Here is a 23,609-nt window from a genome sequence, read left to right on the forward strand (position 1 = left end):
ATTTTTATTATTTTTACAAATATGAATGCATGAACAGTGTGGCACCTGGGTGTCCTACATTCTAGTACAAATAAAACTAATAGCATTAGTCATAGTTATTACTTTCAACCAACTTATATATTTCTAATAGTAATATATATTTATATAAAGTTGCAATCTGTCATTATTCGACTATTCCATGTTTTCTCTTGCTGTTGCTCTTATTTTATTATATAAAAGTGTATACACTAATATTCCCCTTTTATTTCTCTCTCTCATTCTAACTTTTAATCAGGTCATTCTTTGTTAAAAAAAAACATTTTCTTTCTATCCTACCTAACTTCTAATCATGTCACCTACTTCTCCCTCTCTTCTAGGTTTTGGACCAGTCAGTAAGACCAGTAACCCTGAAGAATTCTGGAAAGTCTTAAACACCATCAGCCCGTTGGGTGGTGGAGATGAGCCTGAAATGTGTCTGTCAGCCCTGGAGGTAGTTATTCATGAAACACCCTTTATTGCAGCATAACTTTGTACATCAGAAGTTCTCATGCTGTGACCTCTTCTTTGTAGCAGCCCTTTAGATATTGGAGGGCTGCCACAAAGAAGAGAGTCAACCTATTCCTTAAAGCACCTGAAGGCAGGAAAAGAAACAATGTGTGGAAACTAATCAAGGAGAGAAGCAACCTAGAACTAAGGAGAACTTTTCTGATAATTAGAACAATTAATCAGTGGAACAACTTGCCTCCAGAGGCTGTGAGTGCTCCAACACTGGAAGCTTTCAAGAGCTTGTCTGAAATGGTATAGAGTGCCCTACTGGGTTGGACTAGAAGACCTCCAAGATCCCTTCCAACTGTTATTCTATTCCAATAAATGTCATGCTCCGGGGATGTATATGAATCTTCCTTGTCTTTCTCTTTTTCCACTTAGCTTGCCCTCCAGAACTCGCCTCCCTATTCTGAGATCTTTGTCTTTACTGATGCATCTGCTAAAGATGCTCACCTGAAGAACAGCGTGGACTCTCTAATTCAGGAGAAGAAGTGCAAGGTCAGCTGGGCCTCTTCCTTGTATCCTTTTGGGGACATTTCTTTCCAGTTGTGTAGTATGCCGGTGCAAAATATGCCAGCTTCTTCCTCCCAGCATCCTATTAACATCCAGGCACTGGGGTGTCAGATGCTAAGAAGCTAGGCTTATGAGTGTTTGATGGGGATAAGGCAGAAGGAGGGAATGATGGTGTGTGTAATTGTATAATCAGACAAATGTCGCAACTTAGATACTTTCATGAACCATTGGGACACAAGTACCGTGTTTCCCCGAAAATAAGACCAGGTCTTATATTACCATATTTTTCGGAGTATAAGACGCACCTTTTCCCCACTAAAGAGGGTGAAAATTTGGGTGCGTCCTCTACACTGAATATAGCCCCACCCACCCACCAGCCCCCACCCTTTGGCTTCTGCTCCCAGCAATTTACCACTTGGAGGAGAAGACATACGTCACCTCGAACTGCTGGCAGAAAGGTTGCAGGTAAATCTTATTTACAAGAGGAGAACCAAAAACAAGAAAAACTATTCCAATGTGGTATATTGTGTCCCCAACACAACGTTACCATTTTCATGCAAAATTGATCCACATTTCTGAACCCTTTCAATGCAGAATATTTAGAATACTGTATATTCTGTATTCTGGATCCTAAGCCTGGGATTCTTTCTTTCTCAATATCAGGTGACCTTCCTAATCACCGAAGATCCATCCAAGACTCGAACAAAGCGGGAAACGCTTGCCCCGAACCGATTCGACTTGTACGTTCACTTGGCTGAGAGTTCGGGAGGCCAGATTATATTCACAGACAACGATAATATCCGGCGAATGGCTGAGATTATTGGCGAATCCAGTTTATCTTCGGTAATGGCAAGGTGCATGTGTGTATATGAATACTTAGGCCATACAGGTCAGGAACAGAGGTGGGTTGCTCCCGTTTTGGCCTGGATCAGGCGAACCGCCCACCCACCCGGACTCTTCTGGGCATATGCACGAGCATGTGCGGGAGTGGGCCCCGAACCGGTAGTAAAAAAATCAGCAATCCACCACTGATCAGGGACTTAACAAATATAATTGGGACTCCAGTTTTTGTTACTAAGCAAGGTCATTGTTAAGTGATTTTAAAACCTTCTTTTGCTGTGGTTGCTAAACAAATCACTTCAGTTATTAAGCAAATCTGGCTTCCCCATTGACTTTTCTTGTCAGACAGTTGCAAAAGATCAGGCATGTCCAAAGTGCAGCCCGGGGGCCAAATGTGGCCCTTTTTCAAATTTCAAGCGGCCTGCAGCCTCTTCTCCCCACTGGAGTTATTTGTTTAGTCTTTCATAAAATACCATATTTTTCGAAGTATAAAGATGCATCTTTTTCCCCTCAAAAAGAGGCTAAAAATTTGGGTGCATCTTTTACACTGAATACAGCATTTTTTGCCTCCCAAAACTCTGCCCCCTTCACCAAAATGGCTGTGCATAGCCTTTCGGAGGTTTTCAGAGTGATCCTGGGGCTGTGGAGGGCATAAATGAGCAAAAAACGGGCCATTTTTTGCTCAACTTTGCCCCCCCCCTAGCCCCCAGGAGCACTCTAGAAGCCTCTTAAAGGCTATTCATGCTCTTTTTAAAAAAGGCCCATTTTCGTGGGAGAGTGCAAAAACTTTTTTTTTAATTTGCCTCTTCAAAATCTTGGTGCGTCTTATACTCTGAAAAATACGGTAGTTAATTCGCATTTAATGTTAAGGGTTCAAAGAATGTCAGGTTGAATGATCGGCCCCACACATTTTCACCTCACCAAATCTGGCCCTCCTCGCAAAAAGTTTGGACACCCCTGCAAAAGATGATCACACGATTCTGGGACATTGTAACCGTCACAATTACATCCAGTTGCCAAGCATCACATGACCATGGGAATGCTGCAATGGTCATAAAGTGTGAAAAGCAGTTATCAGTCACAAGCAACCGATTAGGGGACTGGAGACTAAAAACATATGAAGAACGGTTGCAGGAACTGGGTGATGGCTAGTCTAGTAAAGAGAAGGACCAGGAGAGACATGATAGCAGTCTTCCAATATTTGAGGGGCTGCCACAGAGAGGAAGAGGTCAACCTATTTTCCAGAGCACCTGAAGGCCAGGCAGGGAATAATGGATGGAAACTGACCAAGGAGAGATTCCACCTAGAAATAAGGAGGAACTTTCTGACAGTGAGAACAATCAACCAATGGAACAGCTTGCCTTCAGAAGTTGCGGGAGCTTCATCACTGGAAGCTTTCAAGAAGAGATTGGACTGCCATTTGTCAGAAATGGTGTAGGGTCTCCTGCCTGGGTGGGCGGTTGGACTAGATGACCTTCAAGGTCCCTTCCAACTATGTTAATCTAATCTAATCCTCTTCATTTACAGTATGTTGCTGTCTCCAGGCTTTTAATCATCCTAGTTGCTCTTCTTTGCACTTTTCCCAAAGTCTCAACAGTCTTTTTTGCAATGTGGTGACCAAAACTGGATGCAGGATTCCAGGTATGGACTGTTGCAAGTTGAGGACTACCTGTATGATATTTTTTCTAGGTGACTCTCTTTCGCTACCACAAAGGAAACATCTTGAGACCTAAAGGGACTCAACGGAGGACAAAGAAGCAGGCTCCCCAATTGGCAAACCACCAGTTCTGGATTGACAGCTTGGTGGACCACGTGGTGGTGACCATCCAAGGCTCCGTGGAGTTCTTTGAAATAAGGGACCCTACAGGTAGCCATCTATATTCCCTCTTCTGCCTATTTGTATTCATGTTTTAAGTTTTGAACTTGTCACAAGCCACTTTTATACTTTGCAAAATGTTTCTTTTTCTTAACTCAGGGGGAATGAGTGTATGGTTCAAACGTTGGATTAACAGTTGAGATCAGAATGTAGCCTACTCTCACCTGTAGAAACTCCACGGGGGCCTTTGGCAGTCATTTCTTTCTCACAGGATGGTTGGGGGGGAAATAAGAGAGATAGAGTAGAATAATTGGAAGGGACCTTGGAGGTCTTCTAGTCCAACCACTTGCTTAGGCAGGAAACCCTATACCACTTCAGACAAATAGCTATCCAACATCTTCTTAAAGACTTCCAGTGTTGGGGCATTCACAACTTCTGGAGGGAAGCTGTTCCACAGATTAATTGTTCTAACTGTCAGGAAATTTCTCCTCAGTTCTAAGTTGCTTCTCTCCTTGATTAGTTTCCATCCATTGCTTCTTTTTTCTTTTTTTATTGTTTTAATTAAACAAAAAAAACACACAAAAACATTCTTCGTTACATCTTCCAGAAAGCATGTCGATTGGTTACAAATAAATTTTGTGCGTTACTACAATCATTCTTTATACTTCATTCATATTGAATTGTACATTTTAAATCAAAAATCTTTATACCATCAATATACCATCATTCTCATTTAACTATATTTGTTTAAACATGCTTTTGTCTAGAATCATTTATATTTATATTATAATAAATCTAGACAAAAATTTATTACTAGAATTTATAAGTACCCAGGAGAGATTACATCTTTATAACAAAATCTAAACAAAAAAATATTAATAAAATTAATAAATCTTTTCCCCAGGTCCCATATTATAGTTTATATCCAAATTGTTTTTTACCAGTTAGAGTTATAATTTCATTATTATTGTCATGATGGGTTATCTGTTAACGAATAAACATTTTAAAAACAAAAACATTCTATAAGCATCTACAAAGTTCTACTTATTAATCACCAAAAATTAAGTAAGTTTTTATTTTTATTTTTATTATTTTTTTCCCATTCAATTGTATTTTATTTGGGTTTCACCATTCTTAACTTTCTTATTTACTCAAAACTATTATTTTTGAGTTTTGTTATATTCCTTCATTGATTCTTGTTTCTTTCCTCCATCCACCTATACCATTTATCCCATATCTGGTAGAATTCTGATTCTTCTTTTCCCTGAATTTCTTTAGTTACTTTGTCCATTTCAGCACAGTCCATAACCTTTCTTATTATTTCATCTTCACTTGGAGTTAGTTTGTTTTTCCATTTCTGGGCATAGGCAATCCTTGCCGCCGTAGTTATATGTAGTATTAAATACTGGATTTCTTTTTTGCATTTCGCATACATTATTCCTAATAAAAAGATTTCCGGTTTCCATTCTATTTTGACTCCCGTTATTGCCTCCAGACAATTTTTGATCTTTTTCCAAAACTTTTTAGCCTCCTCACAGGTCCACCATAAATGGTAATACGTTCCGTGTATCAATTCTCATTTCCAACATTTGGGGGAGGTATTTGTTGATATTTTAGCTAACCTTGTTGGTGCCAGGTGCCATCTATAAAACATTTTGTACTGGTTTTCCTTGTATGCAACCGAGAGTGTCATTTTTAAGTTTGTTCCCCAAAATTTTTCCTATTTGTCTAATTCAATATTATATCCAAAGTTCTGTGCCCATTTTATCATTTGTTCTTTCACAATTTCCTCTTCCATTTTGTACTTCAGGAGAAATTTATATATTCTCCCTATCATTTTTCTATCTGAGCTTTGAATGATTTTATCCAATTCGTGTGGTTCTGTTTCAATGTCATATAATTTGGTATCTTTATTGTATTTAGTTTTTATTTGAAGGTAAGTTAGCCAGTCCACTTTCATGTTCTGTTCTGCCAATTCTTCAATTGTTTTTAAGTTTCCCTGTCTATCAATTAAGTCTCTATATCTTAGCATTTTATTCAAATCTATAAAATTTGGATGAGTCATCCTTTCTGTCGGTGATAGCCAATTCGGAATTTTCACATAGTGGCTTTTTTTTATTTTGAGCCATTTTTGCAATAACGCTCTTCTAATTAAATGATTTTGGAAGTCATTTCCGGTTTGCTCGGAGGGTCATTTTAAGCTTTCCGAAGGCTTCAGGGAAGCCTCCGGAGGGCCTCCGGGGGGGCGGGGGAGGCTCTTTTTGCCCTCCCCAGGCTCCTATAAAGCCTCTGGAGCCTGGTGGGGGCGGAAAAATGGCTTTTAAAAGCGGTGAACTCAGCTGGCCAGCGCACGCATGCGCGCTGGCAAGCTGACAGGGCAGCGCCTTGTGTGCCCTGACAAATGGTTCCGCATGCCACCTGTGGCACGCGTGCCATAGGTTCGCTATCACTGATATATACGTTATTATCATTATCCCACCTTTATTTAACTATATCCTGTATCATAACATTTTCCCCCTAATATTCAAAACTTAACTATATCTAACTGTATCCACTGATTTATTGTCCTTCGTAGCCAAGAAATTTCTCCTTAGCCCTAGGTTGAATCTTTTTTTTAATGGTCTCAGAAATGAGGAACATGTGGTCATTACTTTCTAATTGATCTCATTAATAGGGCCAGTTCTGGCTGGTATAAGTGGTCTTGCAGGTTTCATTAGATGAAAACCAGTGCTTGAAATTTAACTTGGAAACCAACCAGTAACCAATGCAGGCCTCCGGAACTGGGTTTACATACTCCTGGGAATCCAGACTATATTCCATTACAACTGTGGAACGTTGCAACCATCCATAAAGTGAAACGTGAGGTGGAGGATGCCCCCCATCAGAACTTTGAAATGAGATTGCTTTTGGAGGGTCCATCAAAATGTCTAATGGTCACTAAGTGAGCAGTTGTTAAGAGAGTACTATCTATACTTGGGGACGCAGTGGCTCAGTGCCTAAAATGCTGAGCTTGTCGATCAGAAAGGTCGGCAGTTCACCGGTTCGAATCCCTAGCGCCGCATAACGGAGTGAGCTCCCATTACTTGTCCCAGCTTCTGCCAACCTAACAGTTCGAAAGCACGTAAAAAAAATGCAAGTAGAAAAATAGGGACCACCTTTGGTGGGAAGGTAACAGCATTCTGTGCTCTTTCGGCGTTTAGTCATGTCAGCCACATGACCATGGAGACGTCTTCATACAGTGCTGTCTCTTCGGCTTTGAAACGGAGATGAGCACCACCCCCTACAGTCGGGAACGACTAGCACATATGTGCGAAGGGAACCTTTATCTTTACCTTTTACCTATACTTGAGTTTATTCTTAAAGATCACTGATGTTCTTCCCATCCTTTTTCGTACAGATAGATTTCAAACTGATACGACAATTCAAGATCCCTTAGCCAAGATCGAGCACATTGGTGGAATTTATAGAGCATTCCTTTCTGTTCCTGTCCATCCTGGTGAATGGACTTTGAAACTTTGGTCCAAAGGGCATTATTTGGTGCACGTTCAAGGTGAGAAATGGATTTAAACTGGGCTCTTTGCTCGGTGGAACCAGTCTTTCTATTAAGCATAGAGACACTGATTTCAGGGTGTGGGTTGTCTCCACCAATATAAAGCTGCAGTAGTCTTTTGTCATTCTTTGTGGCCAAGTTCATTTCACAAGTCAATTAAAAAAAAATTAAGGGTTGAGGGGGCGTGAAAAAAAGGTAGGACAATTGAAGAGTCCTGGTACGTCATGTGTTAGGGTTCTAAATACCATGCAGAAATAAATCATTGTCCAAGGCAAAACATCCTTTAAGGTCCAATTTATTCCACAGGCAATTTAGTACGGCTATGGAAATTTCAACTCTGAATTACATCCTGTAAGTTCACCTAGTTGAAAGTTCATGATCTCTCCCCACACCCACAAATCCATCACATGTTCCAATCATCATCTTCCACGCTGGCATGTACACCCATCTTCTTCCGGCCAGGTGTCGAGATGCGAAGACAAAAGATGACCTTGGCTTCTACAAAAGAATGTCAACAATCCATTCTACAATCCTACTCCTTTCTATCCCCCCCTCCCAACTACTACACTATTGAAACAGCATAGAGAATTATTAAAAAGTGTGGCAGGCCAAAGATCCTAAAAAGAATATAATTACAGGCCTGACATGGGGAAATCGTGTTCTGTGTTCTAAGAAAAAACGAATGGAGAAAAAGTAGTATTTTCAGCCTGTAAAAAAGTCACACTCCCTAGTCTAGTGAGGCAAACCTTTTCGGCACTGAAAAGGGAGCATGTATACATGCGTGTCATATGTTCGTCAGGGCCACAACCCAGAAGAGGAGCTGCCCAGGGGTCATGCGTGTGCCGGGAAATGAATTCCCAGTTTCCGGCATGCATATGTGTACCGGATGGCTGGTCTTCCAGTTTCTGGTATGCATACCCACATGACGATCAGCTGGCCGTTGCACATGTGCACGCCGGAAACCAGAAGAGCAGTTCTTCCGGTTTCTGGCACTGCTGCATGCGTGAAGGCCAGCTTATCGTCCCACGCGCATGAGTGCCAGAAACCCAGAAGAGGAAAGGGCAACGCCGTGCATACCAGGTGACATGGCTCTGCGTGCCACAGGTTCGCCATCATGGCCCTAGTCCTTTGCTGGCCATGGCAATAGCAGTGGCACTTAGACTTACTGTATAAAGCACTCCACGGTGCTTTATAGCACACTCTGGGCGATTTACAATGTCAGCACATTAACCCCAACAATCTGGGTCCTCAATTTACTTCCATCAGAAGGATGGAAGATGGAGTCAATGTGAGCTCCGTCAGGATCTAACTCCAGGCTGTGGGGCAGAGTTTGCTTGTAATACTCCATTCTAACCACTGCACCGCCAGGGCTCTAGTGGATCTGGTTTTAAATGATGCTAATGTTTTGACAGGTCGAAGCACCCTCGATTTCTTGTATTATTTTGCTGTTCCTGTTGATGGACGTCACCCAGGGTTATTCATGCTGGATAGTCCTCCTGTTGAAGGTAAATATGGAGAAGGTTTCTGTTCAGAAGATCCATGTTTGCTCTTACATAAGTGAGAGAGATCTTATCTATTGGTAGCCTTCCATTCAGCGGTGAAATCCAGCAGGTTCTGACAGGTTCTGGAGAACCGGTAGCGGAAATTTTGAGTAGTTCGGAGAACCGGTAGCAGAAATTTTGAGTAGTAGAAAATTTGAGTAGTTCAGAGAACCGGTAGCAGAAATTTTGAGTAGTTTGGAGAACTAGTAGCGGAAATTTTGAGTAGTTTGGAGAACCGGTAGCAGAAATTTTGAGTACTTAGGAGAACCGGTAGTGGAAAATTTAAGTAGTTCGGAGAATCGGTAGCGGAAAATTTGAGTAGTTTGGAGAACCGACAGTGGAAAATTTGTGTAGTTTGGAGAACTGGTAGCAGAAATTTTGAGTAGTTCGGAGAACTGGTAGCAGAAATTTTGAGTAGTTCGGAGAACTGGTAGCGGAAATTTTGAGTAGTTTGGAGAATTGGTAGCAGAAATTTTGAGTAGTTTGGAGAACTGGTAGCAGAAATTTTGAGTAGTTCGGAGAACTGGTAGTGGAAAATTTGAGTAGTTCAGAGAACCGGTAGCGGAAAATTTGAGTAGTTCGGAGAACTGGTAGCAGAAATTTTGAGTAGTTCGGAGAACTGTTAGCAGAAATTTTGAGTAGTTCGGAGAACTGTTAGCAGAAATTTTGAGTAGTTCGGAGAACCGGTAGCGGAAAATTTGAGTAGTTTGGAGAACTGGCAAATGCCACCTCTGGCTGGTCCCAGAGTGGGATGGGAATGGAAATTTTGCAGTATCCTTCCCCTGCCACGCCCACCAAGCCACGCCCACAGAACCGGTAGTAAAAAGTTTTGAATTTCACCACTGCTTCCCTTACATATTTGGCAATCATAGCTGATTGTGGTAGAATGAAGTTTGGATTCCCAGGAGGGAGTAGCTGCATTCCAGAGGACCAAGAGACAGGAAAGTTTAGATTGTTTGGGAGAATGAGAGTCGAGATAGCTCCTCCATAGAAATTCTCAGAGCATATGTTTAACGATCCAAGTACCCGTGCTTCCCCCAAAAATATGATCCCGGGTTCCAGCACAAGTCCAAAAGCTCAGAAAACAAAACCTCTGGTCCTAGTGACCGACACAGATTGGATCCTGCAAGATAACATCCAGTTGTTCCCTAAAATTATCTACACACACGCACACACAAACACACACATATTCCTTGGTTGAGGATGAAAGGAACCAGGCCACACCAGGTCCTTTAGAGGTTGGATGTCTGGTACAATTATCATTTGCTTTCCGACAGGTTTGCCTACCTACCTGGTTGTCATGGCAATTGGTCTGAATCAGACTAAGTCGGGCTCTGTTCAGCTACAGTCGGTCAACTTAGAAGCAAGAACAGGCAGCTTTGGGGAGTTAAAACTACAGAGGAGAGGCAGTCGGATGGACCTGTTTGTGGCCGAGCTGCCTCCGACTCTATCAACCACCAACAGCTTTTCCATCGTGGTACATGGAATGGATGGTGAGGGCCAGAAGTTGGAGAGATCTGCTCCTCAAGTTGCAACTGTCACAGGATCCCTCCTAGAGGTAAGAGGAAAGTTAGAGGTGGAAGATTTGGGTCACCTACCTGTATTTTACAGCTGTATTTTACAGGTTTCTCCTGCCGTTATTGTACTTATAGGCATTCTGTTCCTTGGAAGTTAACATTTTTGATAGTTGTGTGTGTAGATGTATAGGCCTTGACGTAGGACTTAAAGAAGTTACGATAGACACCCCCCCAAAGGAGTTCAGAGTTCCAGTGTCCTTGCCCCCCCCCCCCCCCCGTGTTTACATGACTACAGTCTCTCTCTAACTTAGTTCTGTAACTTAATCCCTGACTTGTTCCAGCTGAGCAGAGAGACTCCCGTGTTCCCAGGAAGACGTGTTTCCATCTCCTGGAAGGTCACAAACCCAGGTGCACCTAAATATTATGGACTAAAAGTGATCAGCCTTCCCCGGATTCCAGCTGACATCTCTAATGCCAGGTAATTTTTCTAAGTGTTCATGCTAAGCAACATTAGAAGGTATTTTGCTTATGTTGAGGCTTGATATGCAGTATTTCCTGCTTGCGTGCCTGGAGTCAAAACCGCTTACATTTCAAAATTACTCTGCAGACAAAAATTGGAATAGAACAATCTGCAAAACTCTCTCTCTGCATTTTGTTGGTAGAACTAATAATACATATGAAGAGCGGTTGCTGGAATTGGGTCTAGTTTAATGAAAAGAAGGATTAGGGGAGACATGATAGCAGTCTTCTATTATGAAGAGAATAGCTTGACTCCCTCTTCTTTGTGGCAGCCCCTTAAGTATTGGAACACTGCTATCATGTCTCCCCTAGTCCTTCTTTTCATTAAACTAAACATAACACAGTTCCTGCAACCGTTCTTCATATGTTTTTGTCTCCAGTCCCCTAATCATCTTTGTTGCTCTTCTCTGCACTCTTTCTAGAGTCTCCACATCTTTTCTACAATGTGGTGACCAAAACTGAATGCTGTATTCCAAGTGTGGCCTTACCAAAGCATTATAAAGTGGTATTAACACTTCACGTGATCTTGATTCTATCCCTCTGTTGATGCAGCCTAGAACTGTGTTGACTTTTTTGGCAGCTGCTGCACACTGCTGGCTCATATTTAAATGGTTGTCCACTAGGACTCCAAGATTCCTCTCAGAGTTACTACTATTGCATTTTAGGCAGGTGTCTCCAGATTCAATCATTTGTAGATACAGAAGGTTTGGGGGAATGTTTTAGATGGTCTGTGGCGGCAGCCAGCATTAGGTCCAATCAAGCCCCCTCCCTGCCCCCTCTGTTTCTAATGTAAGCTAGACTGTCCAACAAGGTTGTCATTTTCAACTTCTCTTTCTTGCAGACTGCAATTAGGCTTCAACCAAACAGGGACAGGGCAGATATTCCTGAATATTCCTGATTCTGCTCTACCTGGGTCACTGATTGCAATAACCTTGCAGGCCAACTCTCTCAACTCCTCTGCAGATCCTGATTTTGCCCATATCAATCTTCTGGTGATGCCTCAACCTCCGGTGAGTCATGAAGACGAGGGCTACTTGGATGGTTTGAGAGAGGTCCTTCATTTCCACCGAAAACAATTTTATGGGATTAGATAGGAGAGCCTTCTCATGCAGTACTCTGCCTTGAGCAGTGAAGATTAGTAGAGTCTGCTCCAGAAGTTTAACTCTGTCCTTAAGGACAGTGAGATGTTTGCCTGTTCTCAGAATCTGTTGCCTTTGGCAACATCAGGAAAGAGATGGAGAATATCCATCTTGTTAGGACATGTTTTATCTGTGCGGTTTGGGTGTTTCTTGACACGCGCAGCTACTAAATGAATTAATGCGTGGGTCCCACTCTAAGCGAGTGGATCCTTCTTGACGTCTTGAATTAAATACACAAGGGATTCTTCTGGAACTAGAACCCACCATCTCTGGAGGGCAACACAGTGGGAAAGGTTGATGAACATCTGCTCACTTTTTATAAACATCTAGGATTTGGAGCCTAGGAGAATTCATAGGATACCCGGCTGGGCTGCATGCATTCTTAAGCAATGCTGTAAACTAGCAATATTTTTTTTTTATCATATGGGCACCTGGCTTCGAATGATGCAATAAACCTGCATCTGCTTTTCCCAGGTGTATTACTTAAGACTACAATACTTAAATCATTTGACTGTTCATGAACACTTGCCAGTCGCAGGGGTGTCAAACTCGATTTCATTGAAGGCCGTATCAGGATTGTGTTTAACCTTGGGGGGCTGGGATGAGTGTGGCCAGGGGACATGGCCAGTTCAGCATCACTCATGTTGGCATCTGTGGTAGACAAGTGCTAAGGCTGTGTTTTCTTTAGACCCTCCCTCACTCTCATTATAATCTCCCTCCCTCCCTCCCTCCTTCCGTTCCATCCATCCTTTTCTTCTTTTTCCTTCCCTCTTCATTCTAATTTCTTCTTCCTTTCCCTCTTTCCTTATTTTTCTGTCCCTGCTCTCTTCCCATCTTTTCTTCTTTTTCTTTCCTCTTTCCCTTTCTCCTTTCCTGTCCCTTCTGCTCAAATGCAAAAGGGGAAACATTTCTTCTTTTGTTTTTAGTTTGCTTTGCTAGATCTCTGCCAGCGAAAATGGAGCTGCCCCCCCCCTTTGAGCCACGACAGCCTTTGCTATTCCCAGGGTTTGTTTGTTTGTTTGTTTGGATTTATATGCCGCCCTTCTCCAAAAGGACTCAGGGCGGCGTACAACATTAAAAAACATACATCTCAAAAGTTAAAAAATTTTTTAAAATCCATATCCCAAAAAACAAACCGAATTTAAAAGACAATGCATTTAAAAGGGAGGTCAGGGATTATGCGAAGCTCCGGGGGCAGCTCATTCCAGAGGGAAGGCGCTCCCACAGAGAAGGCTCTCCCCCTGGGGGGTCACCAGCCGATACTGTCTGGCCGACGGCACCCTGAGGAGGCCAACTCTGTGGGATCGTACTGGACGGTGGGAGGCTACTGGTGGCAGTAGGTGGTCTCGTAGGTACCCTGGGTGGCCCCACAGACCAGATCTAAGCATCCCGTGGGCCTTGGGTTTGACACCCCTGATCTATTGCAACTTGTCCCTTTTGTTCTTTAATCATAGGTGGAGACCATCTCATCCCCAGTATGCAATGTTACATCTTCAGAGAATTCCTGTGGTCCACCACAGTCCCCTTGCCACAGCCAAAGATGGACAGCCACCTTGCAGATCTGGGACAAAGCTGGTATTCACTCCGTGCAGATGGAAAATGGTCTGGTGCTCCCTCACCAAGCCTCTGGGCTGGTGGAAGTGGTCACTTACACCTCCGATTGCTGCTCAGAGCAGGCGGAATTGGTGGTCACCAACCTTCTTGGGGAGAAATACCGATGCCAAGTTGAAGTAATGCCTCCTGTCCTTCCTGGCAAGACCGTAACCACACCACCAGATGATTTTAGGATGGTGGCAGACGCTGCTGGTGCTGAAGATAGGGCTGTTGCTCCTTCTGCCGCCATCTGGTGGTGGATCTCAACAATCTTGTTGATCATTGTGTGGTTAGGACCATAAGGCGGCCACTTATGGGAGTAGTTCTCGTTGTTCTGGATGCCCTCTGCTGGCAAATGGTGGCATTTTACCTTACTGGAGAGTGAAGTTAAAAAGAGAGGGTGGGCTGAGCAGAAGAGTAAAATCTTACATTGGATGAGGAAGGAAGGAAGGAAGGAAAGGAAGGAAGGAAGGAAGGAAGGAAGGAAGGAAGGAAGGAAGGAAGGAAGGAACTCAGTTCGTTCTCAAAGGACCATTGTAGGATGTCACATTGGAAGGCTGGTCAGTAGGAAGGGAAAGTCACTAAAATTCTCCTACCTGATTGGAAGAGCTGAGTCAGAGAGAGAACAATAATTTTTTTTCTTTAATGGGGCAAAGCATCCATTAACATAAACTTGTGGCTTTTGACTGGGTAGCCAGGACTGTTCATCTATCTGATGGTGTTTTCTAACTATGAGCTTGCTCTCTAGTGTGAGATGGGCTCCTTGAAAAAAACATTTTTTTAACTGGACATGGTAGGATAGTATCTGTATGCAGACGATGGGCTTTAGCCCTAAGAGGGATTGCCCACAGGCCTATGTGGGGCCTGAAACCACAGTCTTGCTGCTAGTAACCACGTGCTTTGATGGGCAGTACTAGTTTTGGGGTTGCTAGTCCTACAGGCTAAGCGTGCTGACCCCATCTCCTGGCATCATTCCATCCCAGGTGTCTCTGCCACCCGTGCATGGAGTCTGCTGCAATTCTTTCAGCTTCTCCGAATGTCTCTGGTCTTCAGGTGTAGATATTTACTCCTTTCTGATCATAGGAACATGCTGCCTGTTCCTCCTCTTGGCTCTTAACTCCCTAGAAATGGGATTAATTTTGTTTTGGAGCCGCTTCTGCTAAAACAGCCTTCCCCAACCTGGTCTCTTTGAGATGTGTTGGAAATCCAACATTTCCCCTGAGCATGAAGGGAACATAACTGAAAGGCACAAGGGAAAATTTGGGGAAATTTGAAATGAAGGCTCGTAGAATAGCAGTTGCAATTGCACTTATATACCGCTTCACAGTGCTTTACAGCCCTCTCTAAGCGGTTTTACAGAGGCAGCATATTGCCCCCAACAATTTTGGGTCCTCATTTTACCCACCTCGGAAGGATGGAAGGCTGAGTCAACTTTGAAGCCTGGTGAGATTTGAACTGCCGAACTGCAGTCAGCTGGCAGTCAGCAGACGTAGCCTGCAGTACTGCATTCTAACCACTGCGCCACCGAGGCTCATTAGAAGGTAGTTCAACCACCACAGCATGTTCTGGAAAGTGGGTGGATAATTCCTTGTGGTACACGCCATGCCTAAATGCAGATTCATCTCAGTTTTACTCCATAGTGATTGTGCTTTTGATATAGAAATGCTTACAGGTAAGTCAATGACACTGTAATGATTAAACTGTGAACAGATAGGTATATACTAACATTTCCAGGGTTTTTACATAGGCAACCAACATTCTCTGAAGTGTAGAGAGCATTAATTCAAAGTATCTAGAATGCTACTTCGAAGCATACTTTAGGAAGAGAATGTTTTAATATTGAAGAGAGAGAATGGTTTGGATTGTAAAATATGTGTCTAAGTGCTAAGGCTAACACTTAAGTGCTACTATTGGTGACCTTCCAGTTTCTCTACCTAGAGAAGAATATTCTTTGTGGAAGTGAAAAAACAGAGCATTGTTTTTAAGAACATAGAATAATAGATTTCTATGGAGATTCTCAGTCGTCAAGGTTGTCCCAAGGGTGCTTTTTCAAGAGGCAATTGGGCTTTCTGGCTTTCCTTTGAAGACGTTTCACTTTTCATCCAAGAAGCTTCATCATCTCTGACCATTCAGTACCATCCACTCAGAACGGAAGAAACTTCTTGGATGAGGAGCAAAATGTCTTCAAAGAAACCAGAAAGTCCAGTTGCCTCTTGAAAAGGCACCTTTGGGACATAAAATAATAGAGTCGGAAGAGACCTCAGAGGTCTTCTAGTCAACCCCCTGCTCAAGAAGGAGGCCATATACCATTTCAGACAAGTGGTTGTCCAGTCTCTTTTTGAAAGCCTCCTGTGATGGAACACCCACAACTTCTGAAGACAAAGCTGGTTGATTGCTCTCACCATTAGGAAATTTCGCCTTAGCTCTAGGTTGCTTTTCTTCTTGTTTAGTTTCCATCCATTGTTTCCTGTCTTGCCTTTTGGTGCTTTGAAAAATAGATTGACACCCTCGTCTTTTTAGGAGCCCCTCAATATTGGAACACTGTCATGTCTCCCCTAGTCCTTCTTTTCATTTGACTAGACATACCCAATTCCTGCAACCGTTCTCCATATGTTTTAGCTTCCCGCCCTCTAATCATCTTTGTTGCTCTTTTCTGCACTCTTTCTAGAGTCTCCACATCTTTTTAATAATATGGTGACCAGAACTGGATGCAGTATTCCAAGTGTGGCCTTACTAAGGCTTTGTAAAGTGGTACTAATATTTCTCGTGATCTTGATTCTGTCCCTCTATTAATGCAGCCTAGAATTGTGTTGGCTTTTTTGGCTTCTGCTACAGACTGGGTTTTTTTTTTTTTTGGCCTGTTGCTGCAATATAGCAATAGCACTTAGACATATCTACCACTTCACAGTGATTTACAGCCCACTCTAAGTGGTTTACAGAGCCAACATGTTGCCCCCAAACAATCCGGGTCCTCATTTTACCGACCTCAGAAGGATGGAAGGCTGAGTCAACCCTGAGCCAGTCAGGATCGAACCCCTGGCAGTCAGCCGAATTACCGTATTTTTTGGCGTATAAGATGCACCAAGGTTTTGAAGAGGCAAAAAAATTTTTAAAAGTTTTTGCACTCTGCAAACCTCCCAAAAATGGCCCCTTTTTCACGAAAATGGGCCCGTGTTTTTCCTCAAACAAAGGCATGATAGACTTTAGGGAGCTTGCAGAGTGCTCCTGGAGGGTGGGGGTCTCTAAAAATGAGCACAAAATGGCTGGTTTTTCACAAAAACGGGGCCTGTTTTTTGTCGAAAAAATTTGCATACATAGCCTTTAGGAGGCTTATAGAGTACTCCTGGCGGCTGGCGGGGGGGGCATAATTGAGCAAAAATGGCTTGTTTTTCACTCATTTCTGTCTTCCCCAGCCCCCAGGAGCTCTCTGGAAGCCTTCTACAGGCTCTTAACGGCCATTTTTGGAGAAGGGGGTGGGGTTTCGGGAGGCAAAAAATGCTTCAGTGTATAAGACGCACCCAGATTTTCAGCCTCTTTTTTGAGGGAAAAAGGTGTGTTTTATACTCCGAAAAACACGGTAGCCTGCAATACTGCACTCTAACCACTGCACCACCACGACCCAGTGCACACACACATCTTTTGATCCTTCTTATCTTTGGAGTAGCCAAAAGAGTCGTTAATTTAATTGCTTTTCCAGGCCAAAATCCTTGGTGGTTACAGGTAGTCCTTTCATGTGATGTGCTGGCCTCTCTTTGTATTACTCCACGGCAGAATCTAGGAATAACCCTTTTGGCTTGATTTTTTTTTACCATTGTGCTGAACAGAGATGGAATTGTGTGCCTCTTAAGAAGTTCTCCTCTTTACACAAGAGCCTCCCAGGTGACGACGGGGCCACCAGTCACAGAATTGTCGCATCTAATAATTCACCCAGTCTCTTGACCACTTTGAATCTCCATTAATTTATCATCTCCAGATATCGTTATTTCACAGAAGTGAAATCATTCATGATATACATCCATTCCACTAAGCGCTGGAGGACCCCTTAGGCATTCCCATTCCCTGGTCAATGCACCAAAATTCAAAAATGGGGGAGGAAAAAAACCCCTGAATGGGGAAAGAACTGGACTAAGAGGAGAGTCAATCCATTACTGTCCTTTGGGAAGGAAGCTAGCAGTCTTTATCAATTAAATCAATGTTTCTCAACCTTGGCAGTTTTTGAAGATGTGTGGACTTCCAACTCCTAGAATTCCTCAGCCAGCAAGGTTGAGAAACACTGCATTAGATAAAGTAGCACCCAGTAGAACGAGTAGGATGAGGGGACTGGAGGACAGTAGGAACATATGAAGAACGGTTGCAAGAACTGGGTATGTCTAGCTTAAGAGAAAGAAGGACTAGGGGAGACATGATAGCAGTGTTCCAGTATCTCAGGGGTTGCCACAAAGAAGAGGGAGTCAAACTATTCTCCAAGGCACCTGAGGGTAGAACAAGAAGCAATGGGTAGAAACTAATCAAGGAGAGAAGCAACTTAGAACTGAGGAGAAACTTCCTGACAGTTAGAACAATTAATCAGTGGAACAGCTTGCCTCCGGAAGTTGTGAACGCCCCAACACTGGAAGTCTTTAAGAAGATGTGGATAGTCATTTGTCTGGAACGGTGTAGGGTTTCCTGCCTAGGCAGAGGGTTGGACTAGAAGACCCCCAAGGTCCCTTCCAACTCTACTATTGTATTGTATTGAGTTGTCTCTTCGTTTCTTCTTTAGCTAAGAGATCATAGGGCAGGACTCTGGATCTCAGGCCTCTTCTGTGTTGCTGGTGCTAGGAATTAAGTGCTAGAACGCTTTTCATAAGTTTCTTCCTAGACCTGGACTTGGATAATTGTGCTCCAGAGGCTTTCGCAATCTAACTTCCCCCCACCCCCCTTTCCATGGCTGCTCCAAACTGCCTCTGAACTAAAATTCCTCTCGCTTTTTGATATCTTTGGAATAGCCAAAAGACATTTGCTAATTTAATTCAGGAAGCTTTTTCAGGTCAGATTCCTTAATGGTTACAGATCCGCCTTGCTAGTCGACCCTAATGGAGCTTATCCATTAGAGTCAGAAATGTTTGCAAAAAAGGATTTTGCAATCTTTTTTTTTGCAGCAGTCGTGAAGCAAACCCAGGCTTCGCGATGAGCATAGTTTGGCAAAAACTGAAAGTTAAGCACCGGTTTTCGTAAAGTGTGTTCCCATGGATGTTGCAAACACTTATAAAGTGCCCAAAGTCATGTGACCAGAACCAGAGGTGGTATTTTGCTGGTTTGACTCAGTTCGGGCACGCTGGTAGTGGTGGCAGCGGGAGGCTCCACCCACTTGCCCAGATGTCATAATTAACACTCTGTGCATGTGCAGAAGGTTCTGCCCATGGGCAGAAGCGCAGCAGTGCCACATGCGAGCAAACCAGTGTGTGTGTGTGTGTGCTCCTGGTTGCAAACTGGTAGCAAAAGTAAGAGGATTTCAAGCACTGGACCAGACAAACTTCAAATCTGGGTTCTAAGTATCCCAGAGTAGGTCCATCATAATTTTTAAGTCACTAAACAACCAGTTGTAAATAAAGAACTACCATATTTTTGGAGTATAAGACACACCTCCCCCCCCCAAAAAAAGAGGGTGAAAACCTGGGTGCGTCTTATACACTGAATACAGCATTTTTGGCCTCCCAAAACCCCACCCCCTTTGCAAAAATGGACGTCCAGAGGGTTTGGGAGGCTTGCAAAGTGCTCCTGGGGGCTGGGGAGGGCAAAAATGAGCAAACACCGGGCAGTTTTTATCCCCCCCCAGCCCCCAGGAGCACTCTACAAGCCTCCCAAAGTTCTGCACGCCCCCCCCCCTTTTTTTTTTTTGCAAAAAATGAGGTGTGCAGAGGGTTTGGGAGGCCTGCAGAGTGCAAAAGCTTTTTTGTTTAAATTTACCTCTTCAAAATCATGGTGCATCTTATACTCCGGTGCGTCTTATAATCCAAAAAATACGGTGCCTGTTTCTCCACAGGCAATCCCCCTGGAAGTAGAATTTGGCGAGAGCGTTTGCCCTGAATTTCTTTCAATAGCTCTGAATAAAAAAAGAAAGCCTTAGACCTGACCCTATTCTGGACTTTTTTAAGCCTTAATCTGGGTGTTTATGTAGTCTCCATCTGATGCCTGTTTGCACGAATCTATTCCCATTCCTTGAAGCCTTTCCTAATAAATCTGATCTATATATATATATTTTGCCTACTGACAAATCTCTTTATATTTGTATGCAAATTATTTTTTTATTTCCAGATGTTCTGTTTTGGTTGTGCTGTCTATGGCAGGCGCCTTTTGCGAGTATTGAAAATAGAGATTTATGTAAGTGGCATTTTGGAAATTTGAGCTCAATAAAGTGAATCTCAATTCAAGGCAAAGCATTGGGTTATTTCATATTTATTGTTCTGCCAGTGAACAGGGAAGATGCTACATCTTTTCTATCCTGCTCTACGGCGTGGAGAGTTGGTCTCTGACAGAAAGCCACTTGAAGGGACTAGAAACATTTGAAATGTGGATTTACAGGCAGCTGTTATGTTTAAATTGGGTTGACAAAATCAGAAATGAGGTGGTGATAAGCCACCTGGGAAAGCCAAGGGAAATCATCAAAATCATAAAAAAGCGACAGAATATTTTGGACATGTGAAGCAACACCTGGAAAATATGGCTTCCTTCACTTTTATCTTCCAAGGAAAGATTGAAGGGAAACGAGGTCCAGGCAGAAGAACAGCATGGCTTCAAAATCTAAGTGATTGCTTTGGACAAAACTCAGCAGCATTTTTTCATGTGGCTGTTGATAAAAATAGGATTGCTAACATAATCGCCAACGTCCGATAATGGATATGGTACAAGAAGGGAAGTTTGCATGAGAGAAGACATGTCTTTGTCATCACCCATTGTTTTGTGGCCCACCAGCGGCCAGCGGAACTGTGCGGCAGATTTAGACAGTGAGGAGGTTGGGGAGGAACGTGGGCCAGACCTGGAGTCTGGGGAAGGCTCTGATGAGGGCTCTGTGTCGGAGGCAGAGAGGGGGCCAGAGCCGTAAGCCAGTTATCAGCTGCCTTCAGAGTCAGACATCAGTGAGGCAGAGGAACAGCTGGAGCCTGTTCCCAGTGTACGCATGTGCAGAGTTGCCAGACGAAGGGAACAGCTAAAGAACAGGGGTTGACTTGGGAGTAAGGCCACCGGTGGACGGTGAATGTCCCCTCCCATAGGAAATAAAAGTGGAGCGAAAGGGGAGTGGAGTTTGCAGGAGACAATTCGTTCGTTTAATTGGTTCGTGACTCTCTGAGATTCCTGCAGATATTGACTTGGCAGCTCTCCAAGCCAGATAAGGTCTGTGACTGTAAATCCTCCCTTGAAAGACTGTGCTGGATGTGAATGAGCAGAATTCACGGTAAATTAATAAAAGGGTTTTTTGTTGGGACAAGGAATTTGCTTCATGCTCTTGGGAAGCCTCGGTCACAACTCTTTGTTCCTTACACAGCCCTCAGAACCAGTTCAAAGACAGTCAGATTCGTTAATGTTTTAATGACACCTTCGTTTCAACACATTTCAAGAGGTTTACCTCAGAATAAATACAACATTATTTCTAAAAAGAAAGAAAAAACAGCTCAATAATTAGGGGACCTGGTTGAAGGAAAAGGAGAAAGCACTAATACAGGTAATCCCCGACTTAAAACAGTTCATTTAGTCACCATTCAATGTTACAATGGCACTGAAAAATGTGACTTATGACCATTTTTCACACTTACGACTGTGTGGCATCCCCGTGGTCAGCCACTTGGCAACTGACTCACGCTTAACAATCGTTGCAGTATCCTGGGATCGCGTGATCCCCTTTTGCGACCTCCTTGACAAGCAAAATCGATGGGGGGAGCCAGATTCACTTAACGACCGTGTGACTCACTTAACAACCGCAGTGGTTCACTTAAACACTGAGGCAAGCAAGTTCCGTAAAATGGGGCAAAACTCGCCCTTAACAACAGAAATTCGTAAGCCGAGGACTACCTGTAATACGATATTGTATTCTGAACCGGTTTGCGATTTTTTCCTCGTGCGGTTTTTTTTATTTAAGCCAGCAGGGAGTTGGCAGCAACTAATGAAGGAGAAATCAACTAGAAAGTTTACCGAGGATTGATTTTTAAATGACTCGCTCTGTGCGTTGGGCCTGACAGTGAGACGGGCCGGTGGTGCAGGATGTAGAATCAATAGTCAAATAATTACCTCTCTTCAGGGTCTCAAGTCACCTTGCACAGCGAGGAACCCCAGCTTAAAAAGCATCGTTGACGGGCGGCTCTCCGGTTTTCAACAATTAACTCCATGCACCACGAGTTCTCCATGATTTGCCACAGAAAGAATCTAGAGCAGCGATGGCTAACCTTTTTGTCACTGTGAGCCGAAAGCGTGCACCCACAATGCATTGCACACACACACACACCGTGTATGTGCACAACCCTCCCCTGAGCTCCTCCACACACACTCTTTCCCATTTTTGGCTTCCAGGTTGGTGCAGGAGGCTTTCCAGGCCCAAAATGGGTGCGTGGAGGCCTCCCCGTTTTGGGCCAACCTAGAAGCCAAAATGGGACGCGGGGGCGCTGCTCAAGGCCCCAAAATACAATGCGAGCATCCCTGCATGTGTGTGCGCGTCCCCCACATGTGCCCCATGCGCAGCAGAGAGCTGAAGACCAGCTGGCCAGTGGGAGGTAGCGGGCACATGCGCTGTGGAGCTGGGCTCGGGTGACGGCTGATATGCCCCCAGAGAGAGCTCTGTGTGCCACAGGTTTTGCAATCACGGAGCTAGAGTCCTTCTTTAATTGCACAGCACAAATAAACACTGGTAACTATTTAGTTCTTCAGCGTCCCTAAGATTTGATCACCTGCCCATGAGGGAGAAAACCTTCAATTGTCCTTCACTCTACCGGAATTAAATAGTCTTTCTCGCCGTATTTAGACAGCATCCAAAGGCCACTGGCAAGCGTCCAATTGGTGGGACCCTCACCCATTATGCTTCAGGCGACTCAAGTAACTACAGAAAAACCAGGAGAGTCGATGGGGTCAGGCTGGGAACTGATCGTAGGGACTACAAACATGTCCGGAAGATTTTTTGCTGAGTCAAGGAGGGCCGAATTGCACTTCAAAACAAGTGAAAGATCTAGTATGCTAAGAGAGTTCTACCACTGAGTTGTGGTTCACTGCCTTGGCATTGAGATCAGAGGTCAAATCCAACAGAAAAGTCACTTGTTAGCACTTTGAGACCCCCAAAGGAGCAGTGGGACATATTTAGTAATCCATTGTGTGTTCCACTTCACCTAAAAGGTAAGGGTAAAGTTTCGCCTCCCAGATATATGCTAGTCATTCCCGACTCTAGGGGGCGGTGCTCATCTCCGTTTCAAAGCCAAAGAGCCAGCGCTGTCCGAAGACGTCTCCCTGGTCACGTAGCCGGCATGACTGAATGCCAAAGGCGCACGGAACGCTGTTACCTTCCCACCAAAGGTGGTCCCTGTTTTTCTACTTGCATTTTTACGTGCTTTCGAACTGCTAGGTTGGCAGAAGCTGGGACAAGTAACGGGAGCTCCCTCCGTTACACAGCGCTAGAGATTCGAACCGCCGAACTGCCGACCTTTCTGAACCACAAGCTCAGCATCTTAACCATTGAGCCACCGCGTCCCTCACTTCACCTAAGATGCTGTTAATGTGAGATCACTTCGTTTTGCCTCGGTTTCTAGCACAGGCCTCTGGAGCATAAATTCTCCTATTCTCCTCCTGGCAGGACGTAGCTAACCAGGTGTTAGGCTCAGCCTATCTCTGTAATGTATTTCTTGAAAATACAGGTAGTCCTCGACTTACAACAGTTCATTTAGTGACCGTTCAAAGTTACAACGGCACCAAAAGTGCCTTATGACCGTTTTCACACTTACGACCATTGCAGCACATGATCAAATTTTGGTTCCTATTTATGACCGTCCCATTGTCCCACAGGGTCAGATGATCCTCTTTTGCGACCTTCTGCCAAGCAAA

General features: G+C 43.8%; 1 protein-coding gene across 3 annotated transcripts in view; it reads left to right on the forward strand.

The window, feature by feature from the left end:
• The window catches only part of VWA7 (von Willebrand factor A domain containing 7), a 49,029-nt gene extending 29,096 nt beyond the window's left edge, over positions 1 to 19,933 (forward strand). For all 3 annotated transcript variants that reach the window (XM_081960907.1, XM_081960908.1, XM_081960909.1), the window contains exons 8-17: positions 357 to 469; positions 907 to 1,023; positions 1,702 to 1,881; positions 3,568 to 3,745; positions 7,092 to 7,244; positions 8,657 to 8,749; positions 10,063 to 10,343; positions 10,644 to 10,780; positions 11,663 to 11,831; positions 13,415 to 19,933. In XM_081960907.1, the coding sequence (XP_081817033.1) occupies positions 357 to 469; positions 907 to 1,023; positions 1,702 to 1,881; positions 3,568 to 3,745; positions 7,092 to 7,244; positions 8,657 to 8,749; positions 10,063 to 10,343; positions 10,644 to 10,780; positions 11,663 to 11,831; positions 13,415 to 13,855 (1,862 nt within the window). In that variant the 3' untranslated portion in view covers positions 13,856 to 19,933. The remainder of the gene's footprint in view (positions 1 to 356; positions 470 to 906; positions 1,024 to 1,701; positions 1,882 to 3,567; positions 3,746 to 7,091; positions 7,245 to 8,656; positions 8,750 to 10,062; positions 10,344 to 10,643; positions 10,781 to 11,662; positions 11,832 to 13,414) is intronic.
• The last annotated feature ends 3,676 nt before the right edge of the window (positions 19,934 to 23,609 follow it).

The sequence above is a fragment of the Natrix helvetica genome (assembly GCF_964273705.1).
Source record: "Natrix helvetica genome assembly, chromosome: 1".
Lineage (NCBI taxonomy): Eukaryota > Metazoa > Chordata > Lepidosauria > Squamata > Natricidae > Natrix > Natrix helvetica.